Here is a 27,460-nt window from a genome sequence, read left to right as displayed (position 1 = left end):
TCCCAGGCCCGGGGCCGGGGCTACCGGGTGGGGCAGCCGGCTGGGGTGAGGGGTCAAGGGCGTTGGCGACCACACTGGGAAAGGGTGACAGGCAGCCCGCCAGGCCCCAGCGCGCCGCCACCCCATAGGGATCTAGCCCCGGACCCCACCTGGTAGGGCGTGCGTCCTGCTGTGGGCGCAGGGCCACTCACGACGGAACTCTCAACGCCCAGGCAGTGGTGGGTGCTGGTCGGTCGAGATTGCTTTTAGAGCTGGACCGGGTGTCCGGCCGCCCACGCGCGTGAGTCGCGGTGGGGGTCGGGGGTGGGCTCTGGAGTGGAACCAGTCACAGGATTCGGGGACCCCTCTCCCAAGGTCCTTCATAACTACCACTTGCATGAGGGCCGGACCCAGCACGTCGAGAGATCAGTGGAGACAGAATTTGCCCATGAGGAGCTTGGCTTAAGGACAAAGTTTGTCCGGAGAGGAGAGAACTGTAGCTGGTGCGGTGGGGGTGCAGGCCCTCAAAACCAGGACTGGTACTGGGACCTTAGAACTGAATCCCCTTCCTACCTTTCCTCCCAGCCCTCCCCTTCCCCTAAAGCCCCCTGCAAGGCTCCTTCCCAGGCTTTTCCAGGCCCCCTCGTGGCTGCTCCAAGATGGGGTGTGGTGCCCTGGCCTTCAGGCTGGAAAGCTGGGGTGGGGGTGCTGCAGAGCTCCCGCGGCCTCTGGCTTTGGTCAGATCTTTCACCCTTGGGGTCTCTGCTGGGGGCTGCCCAGGAATTGAGCTTATGCAGAGCTGCAGGGGGCTGAAGAACAGGTGTGGGCGGAGCCTCCCTTAGCCAGGGATGAACAGGATTGGTTTTAGCACTGAGGGGTCGCATTAGGACAGAGCTGTATGCCAGGCGTGCTCCCCACCCCCACCCCAGCACCCACAAAGGAGACAGGGAGGGCTCTGCCCTTCCAGGCTTACAGAGTGGTGATGGAATGTTACCCAGGACAGTGACAAGGGACAATTCCATAACACTGGGCCAGCACTGTGTCTTAGCTTGTTTAACTAACAACTGTGTAGGGTAGGAGCTATTATTATGGAGGAGGAAATTGAGGCCCAGAGGGGCGGCTTGCTGCCAGGAAGACAGCTAGGGAGGGCCCCAGACACAGGCAGGTGGCAAGGAAAGTCTGCCTGACAGTGGGAACGTTGTGGGGGAGAAGGAGCTGGTTATTCCCATAATGGGGAACTCAGAAATGGGGACTCCAGTTAAGAAGCACAAGATAATGGGAAGATGGAAGTAACCCCCTTAGATTTGGCAGTCCCTTGGGTATAAGATTAGAAAGGGAGCTCTGAAGGAACAGCCACCGGGCTCTGGCATTGCGGATCAGGGACCTGTTGGCTTGTCCAGACTCAACAACTATCTGTCTCCCCCAACCCCAGGGGAGGCCACAACATCTGCAAAGAGGTGGCTCAGCCCCATGTCCAAGGTCTTCACGGTCTGCAAAAATATGGGTGAGCCCAGGTGTGACCACTGATTCTTACTTTGCCCACAGCTTTTTCTCCACTGAGCTTTCTTTCGTCGGTCTGTAGGGGTGTAGGCCAGGGCCCTGACTGCAGGAAAGAGAGGTTACCCAGCCATATGCTGCCAGTGACATGGCCACAGATGACAGGAAGCAGCAGCTCCAGGGCCTGGGGCCCATAGGCACAGGGCAGGCAGGATGATAGGAGCCTTCCAGAGCATCTCCGGCACACTCAGTCCATCAGCTGTCACTCAGTCATTACTGAGTCACTCAGCAAAGGTGGCTGTGTACCACAGAGACCCCTGGGTGTAGGCTGCAAACAGTTCCCATTCCAAGCTGGGCGTGGTGCCGTATGCCATATGCACTCTGGGAAGCTGAAGCAGGAGTATCACAGGTTCAAACCCAACCTGGCAATTTAGCAACTTAGCAAAACTCTGTCTAAATAAATAAATAAATAAAAAGGCTGGGGATATAGCTCGGTGCAAAGGCCCTGGATTCAGTCCCCTATACTGAAAAAAAAATCCTCCTATTTCTAGGTAGACATATAGATATGTATCTCAAATGTGCACATTGACCTCAGAATAAGCTGCTCCCCTCCAGGCTGTAGTTCCTATCCTGGGTCCCTCTGCCTGCCCCTCTGCCTGCCCCTCTGCCTGTCATAGCCAAGTTCAAGGATCAAAATGACTGAGGTAGGTATAAGAAGAAAGAATTCAAAAATCCAGATGCCAAGCGAATGTGGTTGATTTCATTAAATTCTCTTCATGCTCACTTTTGAGTGTTTCTACCTTCAAACTGATGCCCACCCATGGCCTGGGATTTGTGTACTCCAAGGAGCCGTGATACCCCAGAAATACCTGATTGGCTAGTATCTACCTATTGCTAAGATAAGGGCACTTCCTGCTTATCTGCCATGGGGAACAGTCTGTTTATAGATTACCAGTTATGCCTGATAATCATAAATAGATTTGTAGTACTTGTGGTTTAATCCAACTATGAGGGGGAGAGAAATAAAAATGAAGTTTCAAATTGATGTTCCTCTCAGATCTGAAATTCAAAGAATCTTATAACCAAGAGCAAGTTTGTAGGTCTTTTGCCAGATATGACATTGCATACCTGTAATTTCAGCACTTCTGGGAAGCAGAGGCAGGAGGATGGCAAGTTTGAGCCCAGCCTGCACCATTTAGCAAGACCCTGCCTCAAAATAAAAAATAGGGCTCTCACTCAGAGAAAAAGCCCTGGATTCAATCTCCACTACAAAAAGACAGAAAGTTAGTTTAGTAGTCTCTTATTTCTCCCACTTTCCTACGCCTTGAACATAGTAGAAGCCCTTAGGACAGTAATGGCAAACCTTTTAGAGCTTTCGCTGATAACAAATAGCCCAGTGTAGCACACATGCCAGAAGTTTCACCACCACTGCCTCAGGATGATCGTGATTTCTCATGGGATGTGTGTGTTCAGTTCCTGGAGCTCCGACTCCAGGGAGGAGCTATGAAATGAAGCCATTGGGTTCCAGCAGCGTCTATGCCGTGGGCCCTTCCCGGGGTCTGGGCCAGATGTCAGCCCTGCTGTCGATGTCTGAGGTGCTGGAACAGAGCTGCCAGCACACTCCTGCTCTGGAGGGGACCTCTGTCCTCCAGCATCTGCCCATGTGACCTCAGAGAGTGCGTCTCCTCCGCCGTTTTCCTGTCTTTCTTGCCAAGGCCCTTTTCAGGAGCTCCTCTCGCCCAAATGCCAGGACTTGATGTTCAGAGCGCCTCAGGGCTCCTGTCCCTTTTATCCCATGAGCATCTTGTGCTGAAATCATGGAGGTCTCTGTACCACTGAGGGGAAACTGAGGCTCAGTGTGGGAGGTATCGTGTCTCAGTCACTAGCCTGCGTCTCAGCTTGTGTCCTTGGCTCTGGTGGCCCCTGCCTGTTGCGGTACCCAGACCCAGGTTCCCACTCATTCATGCACGCAGCATCTACTCATCCACAGCTGCATGTTCAAGACCAACCACCTACAGGAGGAAGGAAAAGTCCCTCGTCCCCAACAGGGGCACAGAGAGGTTCCCCACCCCCAGTGAGGACACAGAAAAGAGAACATTCTGAGTCTTCTGCAAACTTTGAATCGGGAAGTTATGTAAAAAGTCTAACCCACGTCCCTCCCATCATGCTTGCATCTTTGCCCTTTTGACCTGTTCTGTACAAGTAAAGCACCCAGGGCTCCACGCAAGGGCCCTATAGAGTCCCCTGGCACCTCAGCAGCTTCTGCAGCCTTTGCTCTCCTGCCTAGCTCAGAATTGCCCTGCAGGCTATGGGGCCTCCCAGCCTAGGAGTGGGTCTTTTTCTGTCACTAGGTTGCTACTCTAACACTTATTCAGGTGGACTTGGTCCAGACTGATAAAACGGAAACCTTAGCAGACAAAGCAGCTTACCCAAGACCACGCAACAGCCCTGCCATGGGGCTGGGCCTTGCGACTCCCATATGGTGCTTGGTGCTGCCTCCTGCTGGGTCCAGTGCCCCATCCAACTCCTTTTGTCACTTTAAAAATCTGTACTTAGCCTTGTGACACCTTTCACTTGCAGTCCACTCTGACCATGGGATTATTCTTCCACTCTTCTCTGATTCTTTATTCGCGTGTGCCTCATTCCCTGGTGACGTAAAACTCCTCTTGAGGGTGCACTATCTGCCAGGGCCTGTTGTAAACTCTAAAGTTAAAATTCACCCCAAAACCCTCTGGAAGAAGTCACAAAATGAAGGAGGTCTTGGAAAGGCAGAGTACAGAGGTGCTGAGCTCTGGCTTGGAGGCAGAGCTGGTCTCTGAGCACAGGCAGACTATGTCCATCTCGGTCAGGCCTCGGGCTGCATCTGCCTCCTGGTGCTAGGAAGATGGGGGAGGTTTCTACCTTCCCAAAACTTGGGTCCTGAGGGCAGGTATATTCCTGGAGAGCCCCAGAGGGCAGATTCACCTTGAACAGCCTAGGATATCTTCTCTACTCCTTCCAGGATAGGACCCTCCCGAATTTCCTTCCCTTTCTTCAAGGGCTGTTTACCCACCTTATTCAATATTAAGTCTTGTCCTTGGCATCCAGGAGCATTCTTGGGACCTCCTGCTACTGGGTACTGGGTGGACACCCAGTCTTGGCATCAGGTGAGGGCTACTAGGAGTTAAGGCCTTACAAGATATGGCTCAGGGCAGCCCAGCACAGGACGCCCGATCAGCCAGAGTGACCAGGAGCCTTGAGGTCCTGAAGACCAGGTTGAATAACAAAGGGGGCCCTGGCAGCAGAGAGGAGGGAGCAAGGAGAAAGGATGTGCCCCTCCCTCACAGACGCCATGGGGATGGCTGTGGAAGACTGGGTGGAGGTGCAGGGAGGAGCTGCCCCCAGCCCTGGCTTAGCATCATGGGACCCTGGTCCCTAAGCCCTGTGTAGGACACTGAGCACCATGAGTGCCCAGGATTGTGGCAGCCAGCCACAGAGCCCTGGTTCCTGGAGGCTGCATGTCCCTTGGTCTGACCACCTCGTACCCCTTCTGGCCTTACTGGACCTGACCGCATTGTCCATGCATGGCCCATCTTCCAGGGTTGGCCTTTGGAGTGAGCAGCACCTCAGCACCAGCTCACTGTGACTCTGCATTTCTCTGACCTTGCTGGGATACCGAGGACAGGAGCATCTGCCCTTGGTCAGGGGACAGAAAGCAGGGTGACAAGATGGCCCGCAGGCGCCTGGCCCAGGCACGTTTTGGACCTGCTGCTGAGCCCAGCAGCGCGGTCATCTACTCAGCTAATCCTCTGGCCCAGGAGGCAGTGTGAGCCATGCTCTTTGTCCTAGAGAACCAAGCCTGCGACTCAGAGGATCCCCCCACCTACTCCCCCGGCTGAGTTGCAAGAGACAGAGGCCAGACTCCTACTGGTCCCTGCTGCCCCACCCAGCCCAGCCCTTGCCTGCTGTGAACCAGCCACCGTCACCCAGAGGACCCTCTGTGCTGTGCTACCTGCTGTGTGTACCCAGCCTGCTTACCCACTGCCCCTGCTGGCTTCAGAAGCAGCAGAGCAGGACTGAGCCCACGCTCTCACAGAGCCCTTTCGCACCCAAGCCAGCTGTTAGAAATTTGGTAGTCAGGGCCACTAGTAGGCAGCTGGGACACACGCCTCTCTCATGTGAGTCTTCGCTTCCTCCAGGTCGAATGGACCCAGTGACGGTGTCCCCTCCAAGGGGCAGCATTCAGAGAGATGCCGTGCTCGTGTGCAGAAAGAGCAGCACCCGAGTTGCTGTGTGTGAGGACAGGAGTGCCCTGCTGTGCAGGCAGGATTGAGCCTGGACTCAGCCTCCCATCTGCTCCACAGCCTCAGGACCTCTTCGCCTTGCTGGTCCTCAGTGTCCCCCTATATGAACACACACGCATCTTGTTGACTATAGATAAGAGTCGTGAGACTCGGGTCCTCATGAACTCAGACCTTTATTGGGGTGCAGTTCCTGCTGTGCTTGAAAGCCAGCCCTTTCCTACCTTGTCCCAGGTCTGCCCCCGCCCCCGGCACCTGCCCGCACGGGTGTGATCCAGCTCATAAGTACCTGGAAGGCTGGGTCACAGAGAGCAGAGGGAAGAAGGGTTATCGGTCCCCACATTATGTCCAGGTCCCCTGGAGGTCACCAAGGGCTGGACCCTGAGTTACTGCAGATCAAAGGTGATGGACCAGTTCTGGTCTCCTGCTGGCTTCAGGTGCTAACCAGACCCTGCCAGGCTGTGGGCCGTGCTGTCTCCGGGGGCAGCATCCTGGGGCCAGAGATGCTGAGCTGCCAGCTATAAAACCCCTTTTCCCTAACCAGGTGGAAGGATCCCAGGCCCGTGCCATTGACGCCTGGGAAAGGCGGGCAGACCTGGCCACGGGGCCCTGCCCCAGAGCCCTTCTTCCCCTCCCTCCCCTGCAGCTGAGCTACGGACAGCAGTGTCACTTTATGTCTCCCTCCCACCGTGCTCCCCAGCCCTTGAATGTATAAGGGGGGTCATGTGCCCCCCAGGCTCCCTCCATTACCCCCACTCCAGACAGGAATCGTCCTGCCGCTTCTCACCACCAAATGCACAGCCCTGGCTGTTCCGTCTCCAGGTGACCATGTACCAGGGTTTCTGGGCTGCTCTATGTCCAGATAAAGCCTGGGTCAAGACCAGGTCAAGGCCAGCCTCCTAGCAGTCGGGAGAGCCGGAGCTGTTTAGGGACATTCGGGCCCTTCTCAGCTCCCTGCCCCAGAGCAACCTGGGCCTGGGTGCAATGGGGACAGGTCGGGGTGGGACAAAAGAGTAAAGGGTGGCTGAGGGCTACAGTGGGGCATAAAGGGAGACGGGACTTCCCAGGGCTGAAGCTGCAGTGATCGGTGGGGTTGCAGAGTAGGGCACAGAGCCTGACAGGCTCATCCTGGTGAAGGGTCTCCCTCCTCCTCCAGGCCTGTTGTGCACAGGGGAAGCTGTGGGAGAGCTGTGCTCAGCATGGAGGGGTGGGTTGGACCTTACACAGGAGCTTACGGTCAGGCAAGGCTCCTGAAGGAAGAGGCTTGGCAGACGTGCAGGGAGGCACGGCAGCCCCTTCCACTGACCTTGGGCATTTGACGCCTGCCACCAGCCATGCACCAGCCTGGAGCTCTGCCTAGATGGACCTTGGTCCCAGATGAAGAGGCATCTCAGGGCTGAGCGGGGACTGGGGACATCTGACTTGGCTGCAGGAGCCTGGGGGAGACAGGTAGTCAGGCCAGGCTGAGGCCAGTGTGAGGACTGATGGCTTGCGTGGCTCCTCAGGCTCCATCCCAGCCGGGTCTCATTCATTTTTCCCTACTACCAAAGCCCAGCTTGCCGATGGACCTGTCTGCTTTTGACAACCAGCAAAATCCCACAAGAGGCCTAGCAATTAGAGTTCACCTTCAGCAGCAGCTGTACCACATAGTGATTGTGTGGACTCTTGGCTTTTTAAATCCCTGCACTCCACTTCCAAATCTCATTCAGGTCCTTGGATTCCTTCAGGTAAAGAAGGAAACTAAGGCAGGACAGATTCTGCCCGAGCCCTGCTCATCCCCTTGCCTGCTCAACCCCAGGGCACCTGCAAACGGTCCTTGTTCACGAAGCCGGCTCCCTGCTCCTCCTGGCTCGGGTGAGGGCCATGTGGAAGTCTTTGCACAAAGGCATCCAGAAAAGGTGGGAGACAGGTGGAAGTGCAAGGGCAGTGAGGCCAAGGAGACTCAGAGCAGCCGGGAAACCACGCAGCTTCCGCAACCTCCAGGTACCAGCCCTGGGCGAGCTCCTCCAGGTCCTTCTGAGGTCCCCACCAGGATGGAGCCAGCTGCCCACAGCAGTGACCTTTCAGCCTCCCTCCCGATCCTATAGATGCTTGAGGTCTCGCCCCTATAAACTATTTGCTCTTCAGTTCTTCAGTGGGGACCTGATTTTAGGAGAACCCAGACTTGAGTGAGAGCCACACCTCTGGCCACACAGCTGGGCAGTGACCCCGTGGCCACCTTGACATGATGTTCCCTGGAGGTTGCTCAGAGGTTGAGGCTTGCACTGGCAGATACTTGAGCCTGGCTCTGCTCTGGGCAAGGCCAGGTCCATGTGTGTGACAAGTTCTGCCTGCAGAGTTCGTTTTGCAGGGTAGATTGTGCAAGCAACAGGTATGTTCCCTCGTTTAGCTTGCTCTGGCTCTGGGGATGAGAAGGCCTGCTGGGTGACTGCTGGGTGACTTGGCATTCTTGTGGATGGTTAGCAGCAAAACACCACCTTCTAGAACATCAGGTCAGTGAAGGCAGGGCTGTCTTCTTTGAGCTCAGACCCTAGGACCATGCCTGACTCATAGGAGGCATATACTGAGTATAGCTGTCCTTTACTATCCACAAGGGACTGGCTCTGGGACCCCCTCCATATACCAAATCTGTGGATGCTGAGACCCCTTCTGTAAGACAGTGTACTATTTGCATAGTATCTATTCAAATCCTCCTGTGCACTGTAAATCATCTCTAGACAACTTACAATACCTAATACAATGGAAATGCTATGTTCAGAGTTGTCATATCGCGTTGTTTGCGCAAGAAAAAGATCTGTCCATGTTCAGCACAGACACAGGGCTTTTCTGAATGTTTTCTGTCCCCAGTTGTTTGAAACTACGGGTTCCAAACCAGTGGATTTGGAACCCATGGCTATGTGGGGGTTTGGTGGGGGGGTGGGCTATGTTTGTTGAATGAATGAGTGAGAGTATGGAGCAGCCCACAGCCCCTCATGAACAACCTGATCTCTTCTCTCGTCCTCCACAGTTGCTCAACTCCTTGTCTGTGGACCCCGACGCCAAGTGCAAGTATGGCCTGTACTTCAGGGACGGCAAGCGCAAGGTGGACTATATCCTGGTGTACCATCACAAGAGGCCTTCGGGGGGCAGAGCCCTACCCAGGAGGGTCCTGCACAATGACGCTGCCCTTGGGGCTCGAGGTGCCAAGCAGGACCAGCCCCTGCCTGGGAAGGGGGTCCAGATGGAGGCGGGCTCCCCCGAGCCCCCCATGGACTACTACGAGGACGACAAGCAGTTCCGCAGGGAGGAGTACGAGGGCAATCTCCTGGAGGCGGGCCTGGAGCTGGAGCGCGACCAGGATGTAACTATCCACTTCTCCCGGGCTTGCGGTGGGGGGTGGGCGCAGTGTGGGGCTAGGGGCTCATGAGCTGGGGGTCTACTTTTTCTTTTAACTTTGTCTGTTCCTTGGGAAGGGTCGGATGGATGGCAGGTGGGGCAGAAAGGGTTTCCAAGCAGCTTTGGGGAGCCCCAAACCAACCCTCCTCTGGCCATATCTGCTCGGGGTAGGGCTGACCTGGGTGGCCATGACCTTCAGGGTCAGAGCGCTTCCTGCCTCGCTCCGTTCCTGCCCCAGGAAGACTCGCCCCATCAGAGACAGAGGGCAGGCTGTCCTGGGGTTTTCCTGGATGACCTTGGCCCTTCCAATCTGTAAAACAAAATAGGTCTGGGGGTCTTTGCTCCGAACTCCTGAGTCTGTGATGCTTTCTGCAGCTGCCTCCTCCCCAGCAAAGCTTAAGAGTCTTGCTCACAACTGTTCTGGAGAGAAGCGAGGGTCTCCTTGCCTCTGGGTCCCGGCTGCTGTGGTGGCTGAGGTCACAGCAGTATGGAGGATGACTTTAGCAAGAGCTGTCTTTGACTAATCAACAGATGGCTGAGGGTGCCCAGGCCGTGGCCTTCACCTCTCGGTCCTCGGCGTCCTTCTGTACCTGAATGGACAGAAAGGCCCCTGCTCTACAGAGCTGTCACTTAGCAGACTAATCGAGAACCAGCAAAAGTCTCCAGCGCACAGGAAAAGTCCTCAGTAGGTTAACTTAGGAGGCTGTTGCATCAACTGCGAATATTTGAAAGAAAAGTTGGCATGAGTTTGAAATCACGGTGTGCTTAAATAATGAATACTTTCAGTTCCTTGCTAAGAAGCCTTCAGTCTCTGCAGCCAGAGCGGAACCTCTTTTGACCTTGACCCCGTGTGACCTTAAGCCTGAGGGTCCAGGGTTCCTGCTCAGCACTCCTCTCTCCTCGGGACCCTGCTCACCTTCCCCAGGGATGGCTGCCACAGGCGTGGGAGTTCCTCAAAGAGGTAGTCCTGGGAAGTTCCTTGGAAAGTTTGGATAATTGGGAAGCAAAGATTTGAAGACAGCTTTGGGGACAGCAGCAGGAAGGTATTTGCTGGTCCCTCTGGGTCTCTGATTCTTGCTGACTTTTCTCATTGTTCCGCCCTGCCCGCCCTGCAGCTTTTGGAACAATAGGGCTACTATTGAGAGTCAATTTCAGCATGTCATTTTATAACCGGAGGGACACACGGCCTCCATCAGGGCCCTCCCCAGGAGCTGAGGCGGGGAGAGCCAGCGGTTTGAGCACTCTGTGCCTTGTCTATTTCCCGAGGGATTTGCTCTCTGTCCATGTCATTCTTCCCTGACCACAACTTTTAACTCTCAGGCTAGACAGCAGCCTCCAGAGGCTGCTAATTCAGAACAGCCTGCCCTAGACCTCAGATCTCTACCTGTCCTTGTTGACCTGCCAGGCCTCAGTCTCCTCATGTGTGAGATAAAAGCAGCGGTAATGTTTACAACACCAGGTTGTCATTGCAAAGTGCTTGATGCAGAGTCTGGCACATGGCACATTCTTACTGGCTGATGTTAGTACATTATTATGTGGTATATCAGCATAGGAGAGTGAGGAGAGGATCCTCTCCAAGTCCCATTAAATGCCATACATAAAAATCCTTGATCACCTAACCCCAGAATTTCATGGATAATTTGCCTCTGGAAATAAATAAGGTTGATTTGACTCCTAAAAATGAAAATATAATGACTGTAATTCCAGCTACTCAGGAGGCTGAGGCAGGAGGGTTCAAGACCAGCCTGGACAACTTAGTGAGATCCTGTTTCAAAATTAAAGGACTGGGGTATAGCTCAATGGTAGAGCACTTGCCTAACACATAAGAGGCCCTGGGTTCAAGTCCCGGTACTGGAGGAAAAAAAAAAAAAAGGAAAGAAGGAAGATGTGATTTGCTGAAGGCAAGACAGTTCAGGTTCAGAGTGGCTGAAGCTAGGTTGCTCCTGCCTCCTTTCCAGAGGCTCAAGTCATCACCAGTGTTTTACAAGAGCCCCCCAGAGACCCCAGATCTTTCCTCTGCAACCCACTCAGCCAACAACTACTCCACTGCCTGCCTTCCCTGCCCTCCTAGAGGTGACAGCCCCAGGACTGGGAAAGGGCTGTCTGGGCACACGTTGGACAGATTAGCAGAGACGGCTGCAGCCCGATCTGTTTCAGGGCCGAGAGCGGCTCTGAATTGTCCCCCAGGGTGCCTCGGATTACATGGAGCCAAAGGGTTTGCAGTTTTGGAAAAACAAGAACCTTCCAGAGAGCCCAGTTGCACAGTCTCACCCAAGTTGAAACAAAACTCCCAGATTAGGTACATGGAATAAGTCCACAGAATCAATCAGATCCTCAAACGTTAAATGACCACCCCCCACACCCCCACACCCCCGCGCACTGAGACTCATTGGGCTGTGAAGCTGGTTTCTCAACCTCAGCACTATTGACACTTGATATTTAACGGCACCCTAGCCCCTGCCTGGCTAACTGCCATGCCCTCATGGTAGAAAGCAAATATGTCCCCAGACATGTCCCTGACGGTCCCTATCACACCCCATGGAGGAAGCCCTGCTTCAAAGGCTGGCCAGGGAGGCAGAGGGGAAAAAAGATGTGGAGGAGAAAAGATGACCCCCAGGTGGAACATCAGCCACCTCCGGAGCTGCCTGCCAGCCCAGCCTCTGTGGCTGTGGTGGCCTTGCAGGGGTCACACACAGGTGTGACCTGGCTGTGTTCCCCTTGGAACACTAGCGGCTGTGTCATGCTGTGGGGCTTCTAGGTACAGTGGCCATGCGCGCACACTGACAGGAGGCCTCTGCTTGCTTTCCTGCCTGGGCAGGGTTATTATTCCAGACACCTGTGTGGCTTGTGACAGCCGCACGTGCCGGGAGGTAGATCTGGCCAAGGAGGCAGTGGGGGTGGCTGCTAGGGACAAGATACAGCTGTGTGTGTCTCCTGCGGCACCATAATGAAAGCCCACAGATGGACAGCTAGAACAGCATAAGTTTCTTCTCCTGCAGTTCTGGAGGTCCAGAATTCACAGTCAAGGGCTGTGGTTCCTCTGGAGGCTGCATCCCTCCTGTCTCTGTCTTCTTCGTCACAATGCCCCCTCCTCTGTTGCGTCTTGAGTGTCTTCTTCTTATAAGGACAGTCATTCTCCTTAGGGCCCCCACTAAGCCCATGTGACTATCTTAGCTTGATCATATCTGCAAAGACTCTGTTTCCAAATAACAGCACATTCACAGGTCCTGGGGCTGAGGCTTGTGCACATCTGATTAAGAGACATTGTGTAACCACCCACTCCACTAGCTGAGATGCTGCTCTGGAGGAGGCCTCCGGGGTGGGAGGGGTTTGGACATCAGCCTGAGCCCCAGCAGTGGGGAGGTGGTGCATGGCTAGGACAGGCAGGACACATGGTTGATAGAGTGACAGGTCCGGCCCTGGCCTGGCCAGCCTCTTCTTGGGGCAGGATATATGCGAGATCCCTGGGTCTTTCCCAGGTACAGGTTCTGGTTCTGCAGGTCTGGGGTCCTAGACTGACTTTGGAGGTGTGAAGAGCTTGGGTGAGGCTCGTCCCCCACCGTCAGCAGAAGTGTCCCCAGAGAAGCCCCCCACCCAACCTCCACAAAAGCCTCTTGTCCACTGTTCACCCCACAGGTAATCCAGACAGAGGTGCCCATGCTGGCTCCAGGGGGCCAAGAGCTCAGGGATGGCAGAGTGACAAGTCCAAAGAAAAGCCCCAAATGCCTTCAAGAGAGCCCCAGTGGACAGGGAAGGGCTGTGTGCTCTGAGCCACAGGTGGCCTTGAAAGTTGGTGTCCTGATGGGTCAGGGCCCTGGGACAGCACCACACCAAGGGAGTGGCGGGAAGGGAATGTCCAGAGGGAGGAGACCAGGCTGAAAAGTCTCAGGGTCTCTGTCTCTCTCTTGTCTGTCTGTCTCTGTCTCCCTCTCTCTCTTCTCCCCTTCTCCCTCCCTTCCTCTCCTATCTCTCCCCCCTCTCTCTCTATTCTCCCCCCGCTTTCTGTGTCTGCCATTTTCTGACTCTCCCTCCCCGCTCTCTCTCCCTGTGGGGTCAGCATCCAGGGTCTCTGAGAGGGACAAGAGCAGTTTGTGGCCAACATGTTTTTTTGCAACAAAAACCCATTAGTGTTTTTGAAGTCGAGCCTCAAAGTCTGCTGGGCGTTATTTATGTCCCTGGGGTCACTGCAGAGGACACCCAGCCCTGAAACCCAGCCATGTGCGCCGGGTGGCCAGAGCCCATGCTGCCCTGACAGTGAACTTGACCCTGGCTTGGCAGAGGCTGCTAAGGCCGTGGACGCAGGACTTCATCAAAGGCGGCTGCCCCCCTGCTGTGGTCCAGAGATTTCTGGGGCTCAGCTGGCACCCTCGTCTCTCAGCGTGCCTCTCTGGAGCTGGTGGCTCATCTCTGAGGATGCCGCTCTTAAAAAGCAGGAAGGAGGCAAATGTTGCTGCCAACCAACTCTGAGGGATGTGGGAGCAAGAGAGGAGGACTCCGCCTCTGAGCTGGAGCACAGGGCAGCCCCTCCAGGGCTGAGTGCACGTTTAGACCCAACTCAGCCATCTCCCCGAGCAAGTGGCATCCCCTCTCTGGGCCTCAGATTCTCCATTTGTAAATGGAGGTGGTGGTTCGACCTTCCTGAGTGGGGGCTGAGGGCTAAGATCAGCACTGAGGCCAACAGTGAGGTAAGCACCCCACGAAGCCTCGAGCATAGGCTGCTCACATGGCTCCCAGACCTGGGCCACAGGAAGGCTGAGCTGAAGCTGCACTCCACACGAGGGTCTCCCACACCTGTCCTGCTCCTGCCCAGGGAAGTGACCAGAGAGGCTCATAGGCTAGCTGGGCCACATTCCCTCACCCCTGCTGCTGAGGCCCTACGGGTAAGGGCAAATGTCAACACAGGGTGGGGTAGCACTCCTCACCACCCTGGGCACCAGCACTGGCCTGGAGGTCTTGGGCTGGGAGGGTCTCAGGTCCAGTCCCAGCTCTTTAGAACAAAGGAGCGTGGGACTGGAGAGTTTGGAAGCAATCTTCCCCAGCCCTGCGGGGTTCCCTGCTGCTGCATGAGAGTAGGTGGGACAGGGATGGAGCTGGGTGACCCAGACCTCAGCAGCACTAACCTGGAATCTGGGCTCCTGCCTTGCCCCCTTTGCCTAAAACCTGGAGCTCTGGGCCAGCCAAGCTCCAGGAAGCCACCTCGCCAGAAAACAGGGCTCTTGCACCTTGGGGCAGCAGGGCCCAGCTATCCAGTCCCACCGAGACTTCTCCACTAGTAGTCCCCCACTGCTGGTTTCTCTCTTCAGCCCTTCTGCGGAGCCCCAAACCTCATAAGACTCTTATCCCTGCCCAGCAGATACCCTTTAACCAGGCTTGGTCGCATAGAAACATGCTTCTATGACAGTAAATTCTAGACTTTCTTTCTTTCTTTTTTTTTTAAAAAGCTCTATCTTTAAAATCTTCCCCAAGACTGTTGCACAGCTTGCCTGGGTCGGGGGGGGGGGTCTCTGGCAGTTTGGGGTGAAATCTGTGCCATCTGGCCGCACTTCCAAAGCCCCTGGCTATGTCCAGCTCCAAGAGGGACAGAGTCCACCCACAGACTGGGGATTCTGCAAGCCATGTGTTAAGCCTTAGGGAGTTTGAGCCACACCACCACGACACAGGCCAGATGTGACAGGCCAGCCTGGGGTCCTTGCGGGCACCCCTTCCTCCAGCTGTCCCTGGACAAGCAGAGTATTTGTCATCATGGCCATCGAGGTTTTAGTTCTTGTTATGATCTTTTTATTTCTAGAAGTCCTGGTTGGTTCTTTTCCAAATTGCCATTTCATTGTTTAGTGGTTGCCTGTCCTCTGCTTGGGGTTGGTTTCCTTACTCAGGTGAGCAGGGCTGGTGGATGCCCTTTCAAATGCCCGTGATCCCCACTGAGCACACCTGCCTCTGGCCGGGCCGCATCTCATGGGCTCTTCCTGCCCCGCCCCACCGTCTCTCATCCACTCTGGTCGCTGACCTCACAGAGCCTCTCCAGGGTTCCCATGTCCAGAAAGGCTGGTGCGTGATGGATGAGAGCTTCTCCGGGCCGCTCACATTGAAGTGTCACTCCTTCACTGGGGTTATTCGTGCCATTCTAGACAAATAACGGCAATAATCACTCTCCTGGGAGGCGGGGGTGGGCGGCTGGCTGGTAGGTTCCCCCATTCCCTGCCTGTCTCAGGCTCACAGAGGGCTGACACCGATCACAAAAGCTCATGGGCCTGCACTGACGCCCTCCTCTGCACGCCGCCATAGCCAGCCCAAGTGACCTCTGGGAGATGTAGTCTCAGTCCCGGGTCGTGTTTCCCCCCACCCCGCTGCAGGCCCTGGCAGCTTCCTGTTCCTTTCCCAGTTCTGCAGCACCTTGGCAGCCATTCCTTTTTCTATTCCAGTATCTCTTACTGTTTTCCATGAGAGGGTTGCCCTGGGTAACCTGCCCGCCTTCACCAGAGCAGGAGTGCAAAGAGACCTCTCTGGTGATTCACATACTAGTTATAGCAACCACAGCCATCCTCCAGTGGGCCTTGGGGCCACACCCAGACCCAGGGCGGGGGATGACATGTCCACAGCCTGTCTCCGCCACATTCTTGGCAAACAGCAACTGTGCCTGGTCCATTGGGTTCCTGGGACCCTGAGACTCAAGCCTAGAGATAGGGTCAAGAGAGCACGGAAGGACCCTAACTCCTGACTTGGCTTTGCCCCTGATGCAAGTGTCCTAACGCCCTGCATGGCTCTGCCTGTGCCTGCACAGTTTGGAGCCAGTCCCCGATCCCCACACAGTGTAGACATGGCACAGAGTAAGCAAGATCCAGAAAACACTAGTCAACATGTGATGCTCCCCCCACGGATCCAGTGGAGTGCACCCCTGTCCTGTGGGCCCTAGCCATGCCCTCTGGAACCATGACAGGTGACAGTCCTGGGCTACACCCACTGCTAAATCTCCTGGGCCAACTGTCTGCAGGCCTTCATCCCTGGCTTCTGAAGTGGATGACCAGGGTCAGGGAGAAGGTGGGAGGAGGCTGTGAATGCCAGGGCACCCCCAGCTGTTGCACAGCAGGCGCTCAGTGAAGATGGCTCCTCCTTCTTCCTCTGTCACTGCTCAGTACATGTCATGGAGCTCCTACTCTGCCAGGTCCTCTCCGCTGTGCCAGGCACACAACTGAACAGACAGACCTATCCCAGCTTATGTCCACATTGAAGCCAGTAGTAATGGAGAAGGGACGGCGAGGCCAAGCTATCAAAGGGACCATGGCAGTATCCAGGGGCCACCACCATGATGGACGTGCGGCTCTGCAAGCATTGGGGGTGTGCAGGAGCCCTTTCATCCCTGGCCACCATGAGCCATCCAAGGGGACTTTTGTAGTTTTTGTGATTTTCTTCTGAGACCATAGTACTGGAAACAGTTCTAGTGAGGTCAGAGGTCTTCTAATCAGGGCTCAGAATGGAGGTTTAACTGGAGTACTTGATGCTCTGGGCTGAAGTGACATCACTGGCTTTTCCACTCCCACCTCCTCTGGCTTGGGAGACCCTGTCCTCTTGCAGAGCTGGCGGCTTAGCCAGATTGTGCCCTCCCCACCCCCGTGGCTGTGACTCTCAGCCCCACTGGGTCTCCAAATACCAGGGCAAGGCAGGACTTTCTCCTCTGGGGACTCCTGCTGCCGTGAGCTGTGGTTAGGCTGGGCACCATGTTCTAAAACAGCTAACATGTGTTTCCGCTGAACTGGTCCCATGACCTCTTTCTCAAATCCCACCAGATGTTTCCCCAAGAGAGACCCTGCTGCCCACGTAAACAGGGGTGCACATTTTCCCGGGAGGCCAGCAGTAGGCTCTGGCTCGTGACCACCAGTGACAGATGTCTCCATGGACTTGGAAGAGTGTGTTTTGAGTCTTTGCGTGTGGGTGAGCAGCGCCTGGAAATAAATCTCGGTCGGTAGCAGGAAAAGACACCCTCTACCACACATGGGCTGGGGACGGTCATCCCTCCTGACTCAGGGATGTACTGTGATGTCAGCATGTGAGTCACCAGGGCTGGGGGACCCTCTTTGGTGAGCTGGACAATGCAAGTGAGGTCCCAGCTGCCTGCAGGGAAGGGAGAGCCCACTCTGAGCTCACCTCATTGCCCTGACCTCCAGCCAGCCAGAGGACTGCATGAGGCTGCTGAGAGCACCGGAGACCCCTTGCTAGTGATTAAGTCACTTGCCAGAGACCCCACAAAGGCAGGCAGGATTCTGATGTGGGCTGCCCGCTACACCCGCCCCTCAGGGGTCTTGGGGGATCTGGGCTGCTCTCACATGAGCCCCCACTGGGGGCTGCCTCTTCTAGCTCCTGCTGAGATGTGTCAGTTCAGAGGGAGCCCGTTCCCATGCTCCAGACTCAAGGGTGCCCCACATTGCATGCCTATGAGCCTCATGCCCAGAGTGCCCTGGTCCTGCTGTCCTGCTGTCCCCTCCAGCTAGCAGAGGGACCATGCTTCTGCAAAGCCCCCCACATGCTCAGAGGTCCTCAAACGAAGTCCCACAGGACTCTGTCCTGCAGCTTCCTGAGTGCTATGTGCAAGTGTGGCCTTACATGGAAAGAGAGTCTTAGCAAGTGGATTAGGTTAAGCATTTTGGGGTGAAATCATCCTGGATTTAGGATAAGCCTTAAACCCAACAGGAGAGAGAGAGAAAGACATGGGGACCCCCAGAGGAAAGGAGGCTGGGTGAGGGCAGACAAGTTGGAGAGATGCAGCCGTGAGCCCAGCAACACCTGGAGTCCCCCTTCCCCCGGGGAAGGAGTGTGGTCCTGGCCACCCCTGCATTTCAGGACTGAGAATATATCCTACTGTTTGAAGCCTTCCTGCTGCAGTCATTTGTTATAGCAGCCCCGGGACACTAATACAACAGCATAGTAGGCATCTCTGTGCCTCGCTTTCCCCAGCTATAAGTGAGCACAGGGATGGGACCTACCTCACGGGCTTGTTGTAAGGATCAAATGGGGTGGTGCACATCAGAGGCATAAGGTAGGATCTGGCAGGTGAGAAGGCACGTGGACATTAGCCTCCATTACTGTCATCCTCATTATTACAGTTGCCCTTCATTCCTTCATTTGGTCACATGTGGAGCACCTGCTCTCTGTGACCTGTGGGCACTGGGGCAGCAGGCAAGAATGCCCAAGCAGAACAAGATCGGGGGCTGATCCGGTGCTGTTGCTGATACAACAAGGCTAGGGACTTCGTGGGGTGAGGTCAGGTAACCCGTGGCAGGGGTCACTGGAGGAGGGACGAGAGAAGCAGGAGGTGGACTTGGGGCATCAAGGATGTCCTGCTCCTCAGTAGAACTCAGACTGGCCCCAAAGGCAGCCGACCTAGCAGCCCTTCTCCCTAGCTGGCATTTCCTGGGCCCCTGGAACAGTGCTGCCATGGCTTCGGTGTTCGATGGGTACACCTCTCACCCTCTTCAGATCTGCCTTCCTGAGCGTCATCCCCAAGTATCTTTGGCTGTGTTGCTTTTCACCAGCAGCCTACAGGCACCTCAGCACTGTGCCACTCCTCGGCCTGCTGGCATGAGGTGGCCTAGACCCCAATCAGTTCTGGATCCCAACTACTAGTCCTGTAGCCTGAGCAGGTGAGCCAGGTCCCTCTAGGTCTCAGAGAAGGAGGGGTGAGTGGGACCTCAGTTTGGGACCTCAGTCTTGGGCCCCAGTCTCCCCTTCCCTTCAAGCCTCAGGGAACCAAGGACCCACTGCCCACGGGCAGCTCTTACTCAGGGTCCCTCGTGCTCTTTGCTGGCTTTGGTTTCGATTCTAGCGATGCCATGAGGCAGCTGAGGGTCTCGGGTGCAAAAGGTCTGGCAGCGCTCACGTGTGGGAGACAGGTGTGCTGTGAATGCGTAGATTCTATGCCCTCTGACACCAGACCCAGCGGGAGCAGGAAGCATTTTGGGTTCACCCCCAGGGGAGAGTGAGACCCTAGGGATAGTGCAGCCTGGGTGGGAGCTGTGTCCCACCTGTAAGCTGTGAGGCACTAGGCTAGGGTGACCACCTTGTAGGCCTCAGTGTTCCCATCTGTAAAGGGGGCATGAGCTGTGCTGTCCTTCTCCAGCTTGGGATGAGAGCCACTATAGCCAGTTCTCATGAAGCCCTGTCCTCCCCACTCAGTGCTCAGGGACCCTTGGCTGGTTTGTTCATGACACTGGAATGGAGAGGTGGCTTCTCTGAGCTCACAGCAGTTTGGTGGAGAAGCCAAACTTGAATCTATGCCCACCCTTAAGCCCTGGCCCCAGGCTGCCACTCCTGTGAGTGGAGTGTTCAGGAGAGAAGACAGAGGGGACTCATCCTCAGCCATCACCTCCACATCCCTGCTTGGGAGCCAAAGCCAAGGCCAACGAGCCTGGGCTGTGTTATGAAAGGTTCCCTTTGGTGGCCTGGGCTGCTTTGGGGGCCCTTGACTAATCCCCCTGAAAACTTCCCAGATGCTTTGGAGTCTGTGCCCCTGATACCTCTCTAGGCCCTCCTGGCTTTGAACGTTCCCATGTGACTTGGAGGAGTCCCCTTCCCCCCTGCCATCTTCAAGAAAGAGACCCAGCCATGCTCAGAGTATGGTCAGGGCAGGGTGGTTGGTGACAGGCAAGCGCAGCCGCACACAGCAGCTGCTCCATAGACCATGGGTGAACTAAAGAGGTAAACATGGTTCTCAACGCACCCGGCCCACTCTGACTGGAGACTGTTCTCTTCTAGACTAAAATCCATGGGGTTGGGTTCGTGAAAATCCATGCGCCCTGGAATGTGCTCTGCAGAGAGGCTGAGTTTTTGAAACTGAAGATGCCGACGAAGAAGGTTAGTGGTGACATTACTATTACAAAATACATCGCCAGGTCTGAGTGTCACACAGACGCTTGGCTGGAGAATGTCTTTGACGCAAAGCTCTGACTTCTGAAGAGCCAGCGGGCTTTATTGCCACCCCAGGGAGGGCAGTGTGGCTCAGAGGGAATGAGGCTTCCTTGGTTCTATCATCATGGAGACTGTGACCCTGGCTTTGGTGGCCTTTACAGCCCCCCACCAAATCCTACCAGGAGAAGATCCAAGCTCTGGGCCATCAGAATTTATGATAAATACAGATCCAGTTAAACTTTGAGCTCTGGTGCTTTTATGCTTGTGGGGTCTCAGCTCATTTATCAGATTCAACTTAATTACATTTCCTAGCTTGCTGGGATTTTTCCTTTTAATCTCTGGAAACTTTATGGCCGTGGAGAATTTGACAGTGGAACTGAGCTTGGCTTCCACGTTTGCTTGTGCTTGTGGAGGGCTGAAGCCAGGCTCCTCGATGAGTTGGCCCTGGGCTTCTCCTTAGAAACAACAGTAAAATTTGGGGGGAAAGGTTTCTGGAATGTATCGTAATTGAGCTCTTGGCTAGACTTTCCCAACACGCTGAACTTTCAGGGTCAGCCCAAAATCTGAGCAGGGAGGGGGCATCCTAGCCACCAGGCGCCCTGCTGGGAGGTGGGAGCTCCCTGATCGTCTAGGAATGAACCCCAAGGCCAGGGCTCAGAAGAGTGATGCAGACCCCTGCTCGGCTTTCGCCTGCAGATGTATCACATTAGTGAGACCCGAGGCCTCCTGAAAACCATCAACTCGGTGCTGCAGAAGATCACGGACCCCATCCAGCCCAAGGTGGCCGAGCACAGGCCCCAGACCACGAAGAGGCTCTACTACCCCTTCTCCCGGGAGAAGCAGCACCTGTAAGCGGGCCCCCTACTGCCTTTAGACACTGCTCTCTGGTTTTCACCCTCTAGCAGGAAATCCACATGGGCAATTCTCCCATCTCCCTCACCCAAAAAAGAGGAAACTTTGGCCCTTGGTGGGTATTGTGAGAGCTTTATAGGTGTACCTAGGAGAGTCCATGGATTGAATTCTAAGGTCACCAGTCACTGAACAATTAGAGAGGCGGTCTTGTCCAGCCTGGTGACACCTAGGAAGAGCCACATGGGCAGGGATCTCCGCATCCCTCCTGCCCGGCTCCATTCCCTGTGGGGTTGGTTGACAGCCACACCATCTGCAGCCTGGGCAGCAGCCAGCCAAGCACTCAGGGAGATGGAACTGAAAAGGGTGCCCACGGGGACTCCTGAGCCCCAGGGACCCGCAGCCAGCAGTGGCGTTGCCTGGCAGTGCCAACCCTGCTCTGGAACCTTCCATCCTCCCTTGCTCCCATGGGGCAATGGTAGCTGCATACTACCCATGGGCCTTGCTGAGCAAAGCTGGAGCATGGGCAGAGGAAACCTGGGGGAGTCTGAATGGTGAGCCTGGGGGAACAAGCGCCCCTGGGCACCGCCAGCCTCCTGTGTGGGAGAAGGGCCAGAAGTACTCACAGCGGCCTCGCCTTGCAACTGGGGCATCTGCCCTATAGGTGTAGTGGTTGCCAAGGGAGCGAGTGCTTCACTCACTGCACAGCCAGTCCTGGTGGGGGTGGATACATTGGGAAAAGGAAGTGGCCCCCTGCCCAGCTCCTGCCACCAGCTCTGTCTAGAACAGAGACCCGGGCGGTAGAGAGCTGTGGCTTTTACCTGGACCTTCACAGCCCCTCCTCTGGCATGGCCAGGCCCCTGCCACCCTCCAGCTCTCTCCTAATGTCTTGGGGAGTAAGTGGCTTTTCTGGAGATTTCCCTCTGCCCTCAGGACACCTCAGACAATCTCTGCAACACCCAAGACGTCAGGACCCAAACCCCTGGGCAGTTCCAGGGAAATCATTTTCAGAACTGGAACTGTGTCATGGTGTGGAATGATCCTGTCCCCGTCCCCCACTGTGCCAACTCTAAAAGCTGCCTGCTGGGGATGTCATCAGGGAGACTACACTTGTACCGTGGGGTCTCTTCCCACACCATAGGTCTCAGCTCCACCAGGTGCAGGGACTAGTGACACAGACCGTTCCCCATGGCTGGGGAGGGGCAGGTCACACCTGGTGTGTGGACACAGCTCTTTCTATTGCACACTGACTGCTGATGGGGGCAGGTGACTTCCCAGGGCCTGGAAACCCAGAGAGATGCCTCCAGTGAACGGCCTGTCTCCTCCCCTGTGTTTCAACAGATTCGACCTGTCCGATAAGGATTCCTTTTTCGACAGCAAGACTCGGAGCACAATAGTAAGTTTCACAGTCGGAATCACCTCACCAGCAAGCAGAGTGTCTCCAGGGATGAGGAGGATAATTTCATTTTGGTGAAACTCCTCCGGGTAGAAGCTGGCTCTAATTATCTGCGACAGAAATAATTAGAATAATGAATTGAGAGGGCAGCCAGCAGCCCGGGGGACAGCCAAGGCCTCAGCCGGCTCAGAGGAGAAGCGTGAGAAAGAACAAAGCCACAGGAAGGCTGGGAGGAGGGGAGGCACTCGGCACCCCCCGAGTGCCTGCAGCCTTGTGCTGCGTCCTTGGGGGTCCTGCACATCTCGTGCTGGCTCCCAGAGGAGACTGCGCGGGCATCCATGTTGGATCCCCAGCCAGGTTTCTGAGCAAGCAGGCATGGCATGAGGGCCAGGCAGTGGAGGCAGAGGTGCTGCGTGAGGGTCTATTTCTAGGCCTTCGCCAGATGAGTAAACCGAGGTTTGAAATCCGACCAGGCCACCCTACCCTATTCAAGGTACTGACTTAATGTTTATCCGTCCGCTGCCAACTTGTCCACCAGCCAAGCCGGGCTGTGCGGGGCACAGGACCCAATTTCTATCTAAACAAGAAATTAACCTGGCAGCCAAGCCACGCTGTCATTCTCTCCGCCTGCCCAGAACGCGCCGCCTGGCTGGGCAGCTGTGCAGGGCTCAGAGGAGGTCTCCCCGTGCAGATAACGCCCCTCACCGCCTCCATCCCGAGGCTGGCGGGTGGCCAGCGCAGGATGATGGTACAGGGCGCCATGGCATCAGGGGCTCCAGCTACTGCCAGGACAGGCAGGTCTGAGTCCCATCTACCCTTTGCCCCTTTGACCCTTGTGACCTCAGGACAGTACCCCTGCCTGTATCAAGACAAGGACAGTTCTAGCTTGCCCCCCAAAAGGCATCTGTGTACCTCCATTGGGTTAGTCATGTGGGCTTGTGCCAGGTACCAAGTCACCGTTGTGGGTTTTTCTTTATTATTAATGGTGTAACTAATTTTAGCAATTAGATTTGCATGATAATAAGCAACAAGGAACTCAGACAAAACAGCTTAACTCGGAGCTAACATGTTCACAAGAGCCCCCCCCCCCATATTGGCCCCTGGGGAGAACTACAACAGCGTTAACCTGAACTGTGTCCCCGCTATGTCACTGCGACGTAGGGGAGAGCTGGGTAGCCAACTTGGTGAACCAGGTCACGCACCTGTGTTTCAGTATGTCTGACACTTTGACTTTCTGCATTCTCTGGGGCTGCTAGAGTGCACCCAAGGCAGGGTGCAAGTTCGTAAATCCCCTCTTGCTGTAGGGGATGGCTGGGGTGCAGGGAAGCGGAAGCAGAAGCAGAGGGGAAGTTCTGATGCCATCTTTTTGGGAATCTCTAAAACTGAATTGGTCTCTAGGTGATAGCTTTTGTGACCAAGTCAGAGAAATGGATTCTGCCCAGACCTATAGATATTAACCGAAAGATCCATTTACCTTCGGGGGGCACTGTTACCCGCTGTCCCATTTTTGGACACTTTGTAAGCGACCATGAGCTCCAGAGAAAGTCTTGCCCTTGGGTAGCCAGGCCTGATGGTGTTCAACATCAGGTGGCATCCAGAGTTGGGGTGAGGCCCTTCTAGGCCCAGATGTGGGGCTGTCCCAGGCCACTCCACTCCTGGCATTGGGGTTGCACAGTATATAATGGGGAGGGCCCAGTGTGCTGGTCTTGGGTTTTAAACGGTTGGCCCACTGACACAAAAGGTTTTGGAGCAAGGTTTTGGATGTGGTCAGATCTGATCTGAAATGAACACTCTGGGAACAGGCTGTGAAAGAGCAGACAAAAAGCAGATGCGGGGTAAGAGCGGTGGTCGTGCCTGGGGACGGTAATGCGTAGCGGGATGAAGTAGTAGTTACAGGAAGATCAGGGCGGGACAGGGCAACCCGTTAGATTTGGAGGGTGACCAAGAGTCAGAGTAATGGAGTGAGTGACTCGTTGCTTCACCAAGAAGGTATTTATTGAGCACCAGCTGTGTGCTTGAGACCGGTGGGCAGGAAGAGGGCAGGTGGTGACAGGGAGCAGGGTCAGAAGACAGCAACGGACAGGCACAGGGCTGTTTCATAGCCTGTTGGTTACAGTGGCTCAGAGACATGTAGATCTGGAGGGGACAAATGGTTCTGAGAGAAGGAACAGCCAGCGTGGAGACCCTGAGAAGCAGGAGAGGGATCAAAGAGAGAGAGAGGTGGCTGGGGCCACTCACAGTGGGGAGAAGGGAGAAAGAGGGCAGGACAGAGGCTGGCAGGACCTGGTGGCCAAGAGAAGGGCACTGGCCTTGCCCAGGGAGTGGGAGCAGTAGACAGCTCCGTGGGGAGTTGCATGCCTTAAAGTGTGTATCTGTAAGTTGGGAGTTGGTTAGTCACATCCCATTTTGCAGATGATAAAACTAAGGCACAGTTGACAATGCAGTTTATCCAAGATTATAGTGATGGAACTGGCACTCAGAACAAGTAGTATCCCTGCCACCAAGGGTCCTGAGGCCACCAACATAATGGCTCCACTTTGGAGCCTGTGTTGGGGCGAGATTTCCTTAGAAGGGCTCTGCCTAGCATCTTCCACCATAGTGTGGCCCATGGAAGCCCAAGACCCGCCCCCGCCCTGTCCCCCAGGCTTCTGGGACACCCTGGGCTGAGCCCAGGGGCTCCTGCTCCTGCTCATCTCTCAGCAAAAGAGGATGATGACCCTCTTCTCAGGGCACTGGGACAGCTGTGGTGCTTCATGCCAGTGCAGTGCCAGGGGACGCCCACCCAGCTATGGCCCGGCTGGCCGCACTCCGTCCTGCTGTGGGAAGTGAAGGGTCGGGTCCGACTCTGCACGGCTCACTGGTGTATGCACGCCTCAGGCCTTCGACCCCGCTAGAATCCTAAGCTTACTGCCCACTCCTGAGAAGCATCCTCCCTGGGACAGCGTGAGTAGCTGTCCTGGGTCACATCTGAACAGCCAGACGCCTGCTGTGGGCCCGAGGTGCTGCAAGCCACTGCTCACCCCTCCTTGTCTCTCTGCAGGTCTATGAAATTTTGAAAAGAACGACGTGTACCAAAGCCAAGTACAGCATGGGTAAGGACATTTTTGGGGCTTGAGATCAGCGGCGGTTTCCGAGTTGTAATCTTGCCTCCGAATCATCTCTGTGGGAGGTGGGCAGCCCTTAAAAGCATTTTGATTTAAGGCTTTGTAACTGTTTCAGACAGGAGGGCCGGGCGGCTGTAAGGAAAGCCATTCCGGGCCCAGGGCAGATTTATGGCCCAGCACTGTTAAACACAAAGGTGCCCTTTGCTCTGTGGGAGATGTCTGTGAGCTGTGTGGACAGGGTCCCACTGCGGGGGGTAACTCTGGGGTTCTGGACTCTCCTGACCCTCACACTCCAAAGGGAAGGAGCCAAGGGTCCTGCCAGGGGCTACACCCCAATCATCGCTTTGGGAACTAGCAGCCCTCCAGCCAGGGCCACCTAGGGGCCAGAAGGAGCAGTCAACCAAGCCCAGGTAGAGAGTGGAACCTCCACCCAGGGCTTGCTCAAAGCAGGACCCTCTAGCCAGATTATACCGTATGGTGATACCCCCATACTGGAAGCTGCCGCAAAACCATTCCCCGTAGGTTCCTTGAGTCCTGTACAGAATCCCCTAAAAAAAAAACTGTGGATGACATCCACCCTGGCTAGGTTGATGGCTGCAGCTACAGGCCCGAGCTGCCTCCTCACCTTTCCTCCTGTGAGGAGGGTTGAGGTATCCATCACACATAGAAGCCTCTGCAGTGACCAGGCTGGGGTCATGGGACAGCAGCCTGGGAAGAGCCACAGTCTGCAGGCAGGAGGCCCATCTGCCACCTGCAGGGGCTGATGCTACACCAGAGAAGAGGACAGAGCTCCATGCAGGCACCCGTAGGGACCGGCCAGGATGCAGGGAGAAGACAGCCCTCCAGGATTCGGCTGGGATGCTTGCGCCCTGACTGTGGGATATCCTTGCAGCCTGAAATCTCTAAACTCCTGTGCAGTGTCAGTGAGAGTACAGGCCACCCAGGGCTCGGAGAGAGCCAGGAAAATTGTCCTCGTTACCCTGGCCCACCTCAGACAGAGCCAGAACCTCCAGGATGGGCAGGTCCTGCTCCAAAGACACCAGTGGGAAAGGAAGGTAACTCAAGAGCTGGGATTTTGAAAGTGCTTCTTGCTAGGCATGGAGCTCAGCAGCACAGTGCCTGCCTGGCAGACACAAGGTCCTGAGTTCAATTCCCGGTACCAAAAAAAAAATGCTTCTTTAAGTTATACCCACAGAGGCGGGGAGGACCTGATTCCCAGGGTTGGGTCTCAGGCCTCAGTCTCCCTGTCGAGTGCCTTCCGTGGGAACCTGTGTGGATGTTGTGAAGATCTGCAGGATCCAGGGTGGGGAGATCCACAGGGCTCCGGGTCCTCCCTGGGGGAGGAGGATCTATGCTGGTTCCCACCAGTTTCCTGGCAGGACTGGTTCCCAGCACCTGGTGACAGAGCAGTTGGATAAAACTCCCTCCCACAATCCTGCTTCGTGCTGGCAGCTCATCCTAGAGCTCTGCTGACCTCTAAATTCATTCCTTCACCTTGCACCAAGGAGTGTTGGACTTCTGTCCCAGGGGCTCTGTGCCCTCAGGGGATTATATTCTAGAGGAAGGAAACAAGTATTAAATAAACAGATAATCAGAATAGTTTTGTAGGATGAGGGGGCTACGGGAGGAGGCATGATCAGGTAAGGCCTTTCTGGGGAGGGGACATTTGGGCAGACTTAAAGAAAGTAAAGGGTAAGCCTGCTGGAAATAGTCTGTGCAAAGGCCCTGTGGCAGCTCTACCCTAGAAGCGTTCTAGGAAGAGCAAGGAGGCCCATGGGCCTGGCTCCCACCCATGTCCACATTTTGTGCAGATGAACTTTTCTCTCATGTGTGGCTTTAGCCACATGCTCCCCTCTCATCTGGTTTCGATTCCTAAGCACCCCTGGCCATTCTGGATCACTGGCTGAGGAGATGGTCTATTTTTAAGGGGTTCCTAGAGATCATTTTTCTGGTGGTGTCAAGGCTGCCCAGGCTGCTGTAAAAAAAAATCGGACACGCTTACCGCCTCGAAAGCTGCGTCAGCCTGGCAGAGGTTCACAGAAACTCTTCCATCGTGCTGGCCCCGGATGTGCTGGAACAAGAGT

At 55.4% G+C, this 27,460-nt stretch overlaps 1 protein-coding gene across 10 annotated transcripts in view; it reads left to right on the top strand.

Annotated features, from left to right (window-relative positions):
* Positions 1-27,460, top strand: part of Ano1 (anoctamin 1, calcium activated chloride channel) — a 149,089-nt gene that overhangs the window by 64,673 nt on the left and 56,956 nt on the right. For all 10 annotated transcript variants that reach the window (XM_005384242.2, XM_005384241.2, XM_005384240.2 and 7 more), the window contains 5 exons: positions 8,764-9,096; positions 19,875-19,973; positions 20,724-20,875; positions 22,218-22,272; positions 25,313-25,364. In XM_005384242.2, coding sequence (XP_005384299.1) covers positions 8,764-9,096; positions 19,875-19,973; positions 20,724-20,875; positions 22,218-22,272; positions 25,313-25,364 — 691 coding nt within the window. The remainder of the gene's footprint in view (positions 1-8,763; positions 9,097-19,874; positions 19,974-20,723; positions 20,876-22,217; positions 22,273-25,312; positions 25,365-27,460) is intronic.

This window comes from Chinchilla lanigera, unplaced genomic scaffold (genome assembly GCF_000276665.1).
Source record: "Chinchilla lanigera isolate Chin_1 unplaced genomic scaffold, ChiLan1.0 scaffold00021, whole genome shotgun sequence".
Taxonomy (NCBI): Eukaryota; Metazoa; Chordata; class Mammalia; order Rodentia; family Chinchillidae; genus Chinchilla; species Chinchilla lanigera.
This window is presented reverse-complemented; position numbering and strand designations above follow the sequence as displayed.